This window comes from Thermobia domestica, chromosome 15 (assembly GCF_964235325.1).
Source record: "Thermobia domestica chromosome 15, izTheDome1.hap1.1, whole genome shotgun sequence".
Taxonomy (NCBI): domain Eukaryota; kingdom Metazoa; phylum Arthropoda; class Insecta; order Zygentoma; family Lepismatidae; genus Thermobia; species Thermobia domestica.
The window spans coordinates 136,536,674-136,549,221 of record NC_137468.1 but is presented as its reverse complement, the minus strand read 5'-3'; the positions used below and the strand labels follow the sequence as shown (position 1 = coordinate 136,549,221).

At 38.7% G+C, this 12,548-nt stretch overlaps 1 protein-coding gene across 2 annotated transcripts in view; it reads right to left on the bottom strand.

Moving 5' to 3' along the window:
• Window positions 1–12,548, bottom strand: part of lt (vacuolar protein sorting-associated protein light) — a 132,269-nt gene that overhangs the window by 53,973 nt on the left and 65,748 nt on the right. For both annotated transcript variants that reach the window (XM_081740168.1, XM_081740167.1), the window contains exon 12: window positions 6,854–7,040. In XM_081740168.1, the coding sequence (XP_081596294.1) occupies window positions 6,854–7,040 (187 nt within the window). The remainder of the gene's footprint in view (window positions 1–6,853; window positions 7,041–12,548) is intronic.

Here is a 12,548-nt window from a genome sequence, read left to right as displayed (position 1 = left end):
AAAAGCAATTTTTTGAAAGCTTAAATTAATGAACTTGAAGATAATAGTAAAACTAAAAAATTCGAGACATGTTCAAGGGCATCAACCAAGTTAAAAAAGGGCATCAACCTTGCGAGTATCTATTAAAGAGAAACGATGGAACAATTCTTACTAATTCAGATAGCATCTTGAATAGATGGAAAGTTATCTTTGACGATTTGCTTAACACGCAGCCTAAAACTAATGTTCGTGGGGAAAGGAAAATGCACAGCAGAACCATCAATTTCAGACCCTAGCCGAACAGAGGTAGAAATTGCTACAAAGAAATTAAAGAAACATAAATCTCCGGGTGTAGACGAAATTCCGGCTGAGTTAATTTTAGCTAGAACAAGATTGTAGAACAACATACATAAACTCATTCTCCTTATCTGGAACAAGGAAGAATTACCACACGAGTGGAAAGAATGAATCATTGTTCCAATTCACAAGAAAGGCGAAAAAGAGGATTGTAATAATTATCGAGGCATTTCTTTTGTGTCAACATCCTATAAAATCCTCTCAAACATTTTAATAGCAAGATTGATCCTATACGCGGATGAAATTATTGGAAATTATCAGTGTGGATTTATACGAAATGAGTCACCTATGGATCACATATTTCCATTCGACAAATAGTCGAAAAGAAATGGGAATACAATACCTCCGTACCTCAATTATTTATTGATTTCAAAAAAGGCTTAAGATTCTATTAGGAGATAAATATTATACAACATTCTTCCAGAATTTGGAATACCGAAGAAAAATAATTAGATTAATTAAGATAGGTTTAAACGTACCCCAAAGTAAAATCAGGGTAGGAAAAATTTTGTCCATGAGCTTTCATGTAGAGAATGGTCTGAAACAAGGAGATGCGTTATTGGCATTATTATTCTACTTTATTCTGGAGTACGCTATAAGGAAAATCAAAGACAGCAACCAGGGCCTAGAGCTGAATGGTATTCACCAGGTTATGGCGTATGCTGATGATGTAAATCTCATAGGAGATGGTAGAAGAACAATGCAGAGAAATGCAGAGACATTATTAGATGCTTGCAGGTTTAGAAGTAAATGCAGAAAATATTAAATAATTTACATGGAAGTTCATTGGGATCGTGATACTGCAACTTATAAATGCGTCAAAGCATCAAATAATATTTTCGATAAAATAGATATTTTCAAGTATCTAGGATCAATATTAACAAATCAAAATCATTTCCACGAAGAAATTAAATGTCGACTCAAAGCAGGGAATTCGTATTATTATTCAGTTCAAAATCTTTTGTTGTTGCGAATTCTGTCGAGGAATTTGAAGCTCAAAATATGTAGAACGATAAGCATGCCTGTTGTTCTGTATTGTTGTGAAAAATAGGCGCTTATTTTACGGGAAGAACGCAAATTTAAAGTATCTGAGAATAAAATCCTGAGACGAATATTCGAACTCAAAAGGAACAGCAATTGGGAATAGTGGAAACTTCATAACGAGGAACTGCATAATTTACACCCTCTACCAAACATTGTTAGAGACATCAGATCATAGAGGCTGAAGTGGGCAGGTCATGTAACGAGAATGAAAGAAAGTAGAAACGCTTTCAAAGTTTTGACTGGAAATCCCATCGGAAAACGTCTATTAGGAAGACGTAGTGCAGATGGAAAGACAATATTAAGATGAATCTCTCAGAAATAGGAATACAAAGTAGAAGCTGGATTCAGTTGGGTAAGGACAGAAGTCATTGGAGACGTTTTATGAACGCAGTATTGAACCTCCGGGTTCTATAGACCATAGAGTTAGTTAGTTCTTTTATGGTAAAAAGTATTTGGTGAAATATAACGGAAATTCAAAAGGTTTATGTTTTGTCTCTATGTAGATAGATAAACAAGAGCACAACTGACTCGTATGCACAGAAAACATATCCTGGCGATACAGCTAATTGATGAAGAAATGATCCCAATAAATTCCTTTGAATAGGAAGCATTTCACATGTCAATGGAATAAAAAAATCACTGGTAGTGATTAATCTTTGAAAGACAAAATTCGTTGGGTTAAGTTCTGACCCTTTTAGCCCCTACCCTACGATTTCGAATATGTTATTATTCCCCTTGTTTACCTTCATTGTTAATATTCACGTGCAAACAGCAGCTTGAGTGTGTCTCTTCACTCCTCTCATTTTTATACCTTCATTCTCACTATCGTGGTTAATCCGATTGGGTAGAAAAGCATGATTAACTAAGCAAACTCATAACCATTAAAACGCAGAACACGTATATCAAACTTTCATCGTTTCCTATTTTGAAAACGCTCCTGCGTACACACTATAAGCCATTACTCGGCACCTTGTATATCACATTGTCATTAACAAATTATATACAGTAACTTCCTTTAAGTATAAGTAAAAACTTGTGGCTTTTACTAAAAATTTGGGTTGCGAGCGGAGCGAGCAAGAAAATTTTTAACAATTGTATTTCTTTGCAAACTGACAACAATATTGATTTAATAGGGCACCAATTACGGGGCGCCGCGTCGTTTACTCTTTTCCGACAACTTTTCTTTCTTCTCGCTCGTTCGGCGTCCCCTTGCTATCAGCGCCCGGGGTAACCGTCCCGCTCTCCCCCCCCCCCCCCTTCCACGGAGCTACGGCTCTGGTCATTACTAATCAATAGTCTCACCGAACATAAAAGATAATCATTCTTCTAATGTTAGACAAAAACATGATACATTGTGTGATCATTACTAACACGAAAAATTTAGTAACAATTCCTTGGGTGGGACCTCACTAAAAAACTTTATGTGTACTTTTTTTTTTTTATCTAATCTTTAATATCCCGTATTCAATAAAGTGGACTGGAGTTAGCAGCGATTCTAGCGAAAGCGAGGCTACACTGGTAAATATCTTTCTCAGTGTAATTTGGAATGGACGAGTAGTGATTATGTATTTTATATACATCTGAATCTTTAAGAAAAAAAAGACTGTTAATTGAAACATTCCTTCCTTGAACTATATATATATATATCGGGTGATGATTCCGTTAGTCCGTACCAGGCCTTTAAATCGAAAACGGTCCGAGATATGTACCAACTGAAAAACATGTATCCCATTAGTTGCAAAGGACAACAGAGCGAAGTAAAAAGTTTCGTCCCAGGGTCCCCCGCAGGGTCCCAGACGGGGTCCAACTCAAAATTGTCAAATGGAAAGAGGGGTCAAGTGGTATATCGCTTGAAAGCTCTTGTAAAAAGAAAGAAGCTACAACAAGTCCTGATTCTCTACGATCACTATGCAACATGGCGGCGGGTCAAAATGTCATCAAAAGTTGCATTGAAATGAATGTGAAAAAACACATATTCCAGTGGAATTGGTGATAAAATTGCTGGACAGTGCCCGGTAGCCCTGGAGAGTTGTGGTGTTCATCATAAAAACACATCAGCGAGTGGTGCACACAGCCGAAATATTGAGTCAATGACACTAGTCGGTCGGGAGAAAACAACTGTTTTCACTTTGGTTGCACAGAATTCTTCGAGATGTGGAACGAGGCAAGCATGCTCTACCAATGTTTCCTGCATCTGTTTTGTAAGAGGTCTGGGGCTCTTCCCAGATCTTGACCTTGGTGTCCGCACAGGATGTGTGTTTGAAAGCCCTTTGTCGGTAGTTGTGATGTTGCTTCTTAGGGTGGCCTCTCCCCTCCCTGACCTCCGACACTATGGAATCAAGGAAATTGAACACTGTATCCTCCCGACTGGCTAGTGCAACGGACGAAATATTTCGGCTGTGTGCACTACGCGATGATTTGTTTCCATGATGCACACCATAACTCTCCAGGGTACAGCAATTATACGGAACATTCCCCTGGGACATGTTGTTTTGCACCATTTGTCCGCATTCAGCCCAGAACCCAAAACGGCGGTATAAATAGATCTGTATTCTGGACTTGCCGTGTGGTATCCAATGACGTATAAATCTTGCCAATCCCCGAGTGTCACTTGCGACCCTCTCCGCGTTATTATGTTATTTTCGTTCGAGAATGCATTTTCCCCCAATTCCCGACCTAGGTTTGAATGATGTCACAGCCTGGTTCGTCTGTATACCTATCTTAAGCTCAGTGTTCCTCAAAAAATGAAATGAAATGAAATCTTTAAGTTTTACGTCCTACGGTTATGCCGGTTAGGCTAAAGGAGACGGTGATAATGAGAGATGAATGAAATGGTGGAATAAAGAAAGTGGGAGGAAACGGCAGAACCCCGGGAAAACCCACAAACAAGGTGTTTGTCCACCACGAAGTCCACACTGTGCGAGCTGGGATCGAACCAGGGATCCCAAGCACCGGAGGTGAACGCTCTACCACTGAGCCACCGCGCCCCCTCAGTGTTCCTCAGTAACAACAGGCAAATAATGGGATTGACGCAAGGTTACCTGCCCTTTTCTTCCCTATGCGTCGTGTAAAAGTGAAATTCATGAGACATTAATGTCGTGAAACGTATAACTTCAAATGAAATACCGAAATGAATAAACATACACATCTTTGATAACGATTACTGCAACTGGATTGTGCTGTTTGCTGGTTTATGTTTGTTGTACAAAACATACGCCTTTTGAGAGAAACAGTCGCAGACAACCTTGAATTGAAAGGCACGAACGTGAGGTACGCTGGAACACAGTTTGTTCCACAGTAAGTTGAGCTCGCTTTGCTGAAGGGTCGTTAGTACGAATTGTAGTGAAGTACTTGTGCTGTGCAAAAGTAATACAGGCTAAGAATTGAGTTGTGTGTGTGTGTGTGTCAGAAGACTTTCATTTCATTGTAGAAGGTGGCACGTACTACCCTAATATCGTGTGTTAGTGCAGTGTCGGCTAAAGATAGCATTGTATTGGAACAATGCCATATACGGACGGGGAGGCATTTGACATGTTAATGTTGTTAGGGGAATGTAGGCAAAACTGTAGAGCTGCAGCCCGAATTTATAATGCAAGGTTCCCACAGCGACAATCAATTTCCCATAATGTACTTCGACGGTTAGCAAATCGTCTGAAACAAACAGGGCGCATACCTCCTCAATATGGGGGTCACAAACATGCTCCAATTGTAGATGACAACGATATCGTTATTGATGTTTTGGCTGCTCTCGAAGTACGTCCTAATGCATCCTCAAGAGATATTGCCCGGGATCGCGGAATTAGTCAAACAAGTGTACTGCGTATACTGTGGAAGCATAAACGCCACCCGTATCATATCTCCTTGTGCCAGGTGCTAACAGATGCCGACCGTAATAATCGCCACCAGTTTTGTAATTGGGTCCGTCAGAAATTGAGGACAAACCCAACGTTTTTCAGTATGTACGTGCTGTGGACAGACGAAGCAATATTTACAAGTCATGGTCATGTCAACTTACACAATGTGCATTATTGGGCTGCGGAGAATCCGCACTGGACACTACAGATCGACCAACAAAGACGTTAGAGCATCAATGTGTGGGGTGGTATCATTGGAACACATGTAATTGGGCCCTGGTTTATTGATGGAAATTTAACGTCGGCTCTATTCCATCAATTCTTGACAGAACATCTACCGCAACTGCTGGAAAACATCCCACTTCATGTGCAGCGTAATATATGGATGCAATTGGATGGTTGTCCAGCACATGCTGCTCGTATACGCAGAAATGCATTAAATACTTTATTTCCGCACCGTTGGTTAGGAAGAGGGTCCAATACTCCTTTCCCTCCTCGCTCTCCAGACCTTACGTGCATGGACTATTATTTCTGAGGTCGACCCAAGGAGCTTGTTTACACGAATAGACCAACTACAGCAGAAGATATGAGGCAATGTATAATGACCGCATTTCGAAGCATAGGAGAGGCAGAGCTTGAAGCTGTGGGCTATAATTATTATTGCCGTCTGGACCGTTGTCTTGCTGTACATGGACGACAATTTCGGTAAAACGTGATGTGTGAAGTGCACATCTGTTACATAATGGACAGCAGCCGTCTCCAAGGTAAATATGATATATCCTTTGTACGTTATGCGATGGTAAATTAATTCTTAGAACAACGTTAGACGTTTGAATATAATATGCTTACCTGTCCACCATAACGCTTCCATTTCCATACTGTGTATGTTACTAGTGTTGGCTACGAGACGAGACAAGACAACACTTTTCAGTAGTGTCACGAAAAAGGACTGAACAATCTCTGTAGTATTGTACCCGGAAAACGTATGTTACCAAGGAAATATAGCTGTTCAAAATGTTCAGGGTCTTCCCTCCAGCACAATCAAACAACTGCTAATTTGAAGGTGGACCCTGCCTGGATATCTCGAACTGGTTACCGTGGTATGTTGTACTTTTGAAATAATGAGATACTTGTTTCTCAGTTTTTACGTCTGGCTGCCCATTTCAGATTTATAGGGGTGGCCATATTGTTTTCAATGCAAATTTTGATGACATTTTGACCCGCCGCCATTTTGCATAGGGTGATCGTAGAGAATCGGGACTTGCTGTAGCTTCTTTCTTCTTACAAGAGCTTTCAAGCGATAAACCACTTGACCCCTCTTTCCATTTGACAATTTTGAGTTGGACCCCATCTGGGGCCCTGCGGGGGACCCTGGGACGAAACTTTTTACTTCGCTCTGTTGTCCTTTGCAACTAATGGGATACATGTTTTTCAGTTTGTACATACCTTGGACCGTTTTCGATTTAAAGGCCTGGAACGGACTAATGGAATCACCCGATATATATATATATATATATATATATATATATATATATATATATATATATATATAATGTTCAATAACATATTATCACCGTAATCAAATTTCATTTTCTTCCTGACATAAGCAAACTACTCACCAGATAGAGGTACCTTTGGTTATTCTCCAACTTTGATACAATTACATCAGTTGGAATTCTGTCCTTTTCCAAGAACATGTTGATTGCTTGCTCGTGATCGAGAGCCATTAGGTCTTCGATCATATCATGCACAGCGGAGTAAAGATTGTGCTGATTAATAAGTTGAAATACACCTTTATGTTTCAACCTATAAAAAATAAAATTAAAAAGAAAATATTTGTACTACAGTATCAAAATGATATACAGTACATTTATATCCTAACTATATATAAAACTACATAAACTGACATAAAATAAAGGGTACTTCTGGTTGACGTGGAAAGTTGCAATTAGGCATGATTGTAGCTTTCCGGGACTAACCCACAGGAAAATTGCCAAAAGTGAATATTTTTAATTTTTAGGGGATCTAAAGGAGGAATGAAGAAATTCCCCATGTTACTTAAATGGGCCTTTTTTGGACCTATAATCTCATGTTTTAGGTACTTAGAATTGGAATAAAAACTTGAAATTCGGTATGCTTGTACGTTTTCATCAGCGTTACCTAAGTAAATCACTAAAAATAAAAATTTCCATTTTTAAGTGGTTTTATTGGGAACTGAAAAATCTTCTCTATTTATCACCTTTTACATCCCAAAATTATTGGGCATTTCAATGTAGGCCTCCAATGACAAAATTTGACCTGATTGTAGCTTTTCGGGAGTAACCGACAGGAAAGTAGCCAAAAGTGAATATTTTTAAGTTTTCGGGATCTAAAAGGGCGATGAAGGACTTACCCATGTTATTTAAATGGTTCTGTTTTTGGGCCTATAATCTCATTTGGTACTTGAAATTGGAATAAAAGCTTGAAATTCGGTATGCTCACACGATTTTGTTAGCGTTAACTAAGTAACTTGCCAAAAAATTAAAAAAAAAAAAAAAAAAATCCAACTGTAGAGTGGTTTTACGGGGAACGGAAAAATCTTTTCCATGTTATTTATATGGGGCATCTTCTACACCCCAAAATGTTTAGGCATTTCCAGCAGGATTAGAATGATGAAATTTGTGATTATTGTAGCTTTCCGGGACTAACCCACAGGAAAATTGCCAAAAGTGAACATTTTTAGTTTTTAAGGGGTTTAAAGGGAGGGAGAAGAAATTCCTGTTATTTAAATGAGCGTTTCCTTGGGATACAAAATCCTATCTTTTAGATAATTGAAATACTTAACGAAAATTGAAATTTTGTGGGTTTAAGAGGTGCGAGGCTGTAGGCCGAGTAAACGAAGGATCAGGGGGTGAAGACCCCATCTGGGCCAAATTCAGGTAATTAAACAGCAAATGCACGATATTCACTCTTGATGCAAAGACTGATATATATAAGAAATGCGAGACCGTGGGCCGAGCAAATGCGGTGGCCTGGGGGCGGAGCCCCGAGCTAGTCAAAGGCTAGTATATATATATATATATATATATATATATATATATATATATATATATATGTGTGTGTGTGTGTGTGTGTGTGTGTGTGTGTGTGTGTCCAGCAATGAGTAGTATACGACTTACAGACTAACGAAATAATACAGTAATACACTTTTGGACTAAATATTGTCCAAAATATGTACCCATTATAGATCTCTAATCTGATCAATTTAAAGACACTTTTCAGAACTATACACTGGCGGAGCATTGGATTTTTCTCAGAAGGCGAAAAAGATTTGTGGCAACTCTGGCAAGTAAACGCAAGTGTAAATGAACATTGGACTACTGACCACTAACAAATAATAGTTCGTTTGCAAGATGTCGATGTTTCACATAGCGAATGATATAATAACTGATATGCGGGTACTCACATGTAACGGCAGGTGTATATCGTTTCAAATGGAAATGGAATATACTCGAGGAGAGAGATCTTAGATTAAAGCCAACACAAACCACTCTCTGAGCAAAGATCTTTAGTGAATCAGGAAGAAGCTAAAGCCAATATGAAGATGGACTTTTACGAAAGTTGCAAATATGCGTACCTGTGAAGTTAGTATATAAATTGTTGTGCATGAATATGACCGAAAACGATATAATCGTAGCCACAACAGATAGATAAATGTTATTAAAATGAATGCCTCAAAAATCGGCACAACATGATGAACAGCCCGGAGGTCATGGGTTGGACACCGTTGGTTTAATATACAAGAGTTATGCGAAACCATACGTCGTGGAAAGACAGCTTGCACACACAGGACAAAACGATCCCATGGACGAATAAACGTCAATGTGTCGTTTGAACAGTAGATGGCACATCAGTCGCAAGTTATCGTTATCAGCGTATCAGTAATAAGACTAGGGTACTGGGTGTGTGCTGGAGAGTAAAACTGCGATTGGGGTGGTTGTGTGTGTACGGTTCGTTATTCGTACCAAGAACAGCCGGATATGCTTTTCATGTACGGGAATGGCAAGAAGCAGCACATCTGCACTATGGACGATTTCCCCAGCAACAACAACCAATACAGCAACAAATTTGCAGTCCGATCTTGTTTACAGGCCCGTACATGTCGACAGTGGCAGACCGTGTCACGTACAGATACCAGATGTGGAGGACCATATGTTACAAATTGTTGATAATGAAGACAGGTGATTTGTGATATGAATGTAAGCCGTGCGGAGAGTTCTTCATGAGAACGTACTGCATTAATAGTATTTCTAAAAGGTACAAGGACTAACAGCTCCATATCTCAATGTGCGGGAAGACTTTTGTCGCTGGTTTATACTACGAGGGCTGCTGGAAAAGTTCATGAAAACTACTGCTAACAGTAGTGCTAGTATTACAATATTACAAAATTCGGAAGAACAGACTTTCAATGTTGTAACTATTTTTGATTGTTTATTTAAGCCGATTCGTGTATTCTTCACAGCAGTTTAAAAAAATTATTTTGTGTGAGACTCGTGAACACTTTCGGGAAATGACTTTTCATGATTTAACATCGAAACAATGCATCGATTGACTTCATTTGGCTTTTGGAGATGAGGCATCATCCAATACGATTGTGTACAATTGGTTTTCCGAGTTCCAGCGTGGTTGCACATTTCTCAGCGATGAAACTCGTAAAGTTGGTCCACCTACGTCTGTTGTTGCCAGAAGTGTTGATGCTACGTGAAATTATTAAGAGAGATCGGCATATGACATCCCCGTGAGATTCAGGCATCCTTGTACATTGACATTAATGCAATACATACGATTTTGCGGGGTCATTTGAATGTAAGGAAACTTTCAAGCCGTTAGATCTGAACAACTTGACTGAAGCTCAGAAACAAACTATGTGTCAATTGGTGAAAAAAAAAAAAAAAAAAAAAAAAAATGCTCAAAACTTTCAACCGAGGTACGTCAAATTTGCTATACTACATCGTTACACGGGAAGAAATTTGTGTCTATTCATACAAATCCGAAACTAAAAAGAAATCCATTATTTGAATGTTTCAAAGTGAACCGAAACCAACAAAAGTTTTTCGTTAGAGGAGTGCTGCCAAGCAGATGATTGCTACCGAAACCAACAAAAGTTGTTCGTTAGAGGAGTGTTGCCAAGCAGATGATTGCTTGAATCTTCTGTTATATCGGACACGTGGCAACCATAGCTTTACAAGATCGAAAGACTGTAAACGCTGAGTAGTATACAAAATTTCTGTTCGACAAAGATAATCAATGAATTGCACAAAACAAACCCAAATCATTGCATCATTCTTTACCACCACAACGCCGGTTCCCTAAGCACACAAAAAACTTATTATTATTTTTATTTTTCGAAAATAGTGTCGAAGTAAAGACTTTTGTCTGTCCTCAAATGATGTAACACCAAATGACTTCTTTTTGTTCCCACACGTGAAAAATAAGATGCATGGTGAATGATTTATGTTGCCTGAAGCAGTTGTTGGCGCATTCCCTCAAAGGCTTAAACAAACAAACATAATGTAAATATAGAAAGGTCTATTTCTACGAATTTCACAACAGTGGAACACTAACGCCACTGTACGCAGTAGTCTGCAGAAACTTATCCAGCAGCCCTCGTATAGGTACTACCACTGCGACATTTTCGTCTTCAGCAGGGGTGAACCCACGGGATCCACCGTATCCGGACCTCTCTGCCCAAATTTCCTAGCTTAACATACATTTGTACACTTTCTTAATAAAACTATATACGTTTAACAGAGAAATAATTGATGCAGCATGAAAATTTGATCTTACACACTTTATCTGCACTCTTTCTCTTACAAAAACAACCTAATTTTATTATTTTTTCTGAAAATATAAGTGGAAGTATTTTACAATTACTTTTTGTCTTTTCCGGAGCAGAATAATACCCGTTCAATACTACACAGACGCAGTGGATTGTAGTATTGGACCTCTCTCCTCAAAGTCTGGACCCCTTACAACAAAAATTTCTGGTTGCGCGCCTGGTCTTTAGTCTTGTTCACAAATGAGGCTACCTTTAGAAATAATGCAATCACAATCCTTCAGAACACTCATATGTGGGCGGACGAAAATTTCTATGATAGGACTGTATCTCATCATCAACACCGCTGTAGAACTAATGTATGGACTGGTAGTTTTGGTGATTACTATATTGGGCTCTGCATTCTGCCTCATCGACTTACTGGGAACACTTTGCAGGTATTTTTTGAAGATGTACATTATCAGTATGTTAGTGCACATGGGTAATGCATGATGGTGCTCTGGTTCACTGTTGTGCGGATGTAAGTCGCTATTTGGACCTATATTCCCAAGAGGATGGATCGGATGGAAAGGATCCATACCATGGCCTCTCCGGAGTCCAAACCTCAATCGTCTGGATTTTTACCTTTGGAAGAATATTAAAAGTGTGGTGTATGCTACGCCTATTCGTGATGTGCATGTTTTGGAGTAATATCTATATGACATCTGTCATGCTATTCGCAATGTCCCGGGATTTTTTAGCACTTTCTCCAGTGCATGCTAAGGCGTCTGCCAAATTCTTCCCATTTTTCTCTCTTAGCTTTTCTGATTTTTATTTTAATGTTATCTCTCTGTTCCAGTAATCTTAGAAAGCTTCTAAAATTCCTGTGAGGTATATCTTCAATTTTACTTTCTTCTTCTCTATTTCGGTCTTAATTTCGAGTGTCCACCAAGATGTCACTTTTCTGTTTGTTCCTTTGAATATGTTCCACATACTTGTTCCACTGCTGCTATTAACGTAGTTTTCCATCTATCCCATATTATCTCTAAATCATCATCTTTGCCAAAGATACTTGCATTCTCCAATTCTGTATCATTATCTTGTAAAATCATTTCCTCTTTGTTTCTTCTTTTAGTTTGAAGCTTTTGATTCACTTCCTTGTCTTCGTTTTCTCTCTCTCTCTCTCTCTCTCTCTCACTTTTAGAAGTACCAAGTCTAAAGTTACCAGTTTATGATCGCTGTCTATACAGGGACCTCGCTTAACTCAAACGTCTCTCACATATTGCTTCATGTTTCTTGGGATTATTTCATAGTCTATGATTTTTCGTTTTTGCATGGTTCCTCCCTGGTGAATTTATGTATAGAATGTATTTGCTATGATGAGGTTGTTTAATAGGCAAAAATCCAATAATTTCCTTCTGTTACTGTTTAATGTTTCTTCCCTTTCTGTTCCTATTATCTCATACCATTCCTCCGGTTTGTTACCAACTCTTGCATTTATGTGTCCTAACAAAATAATG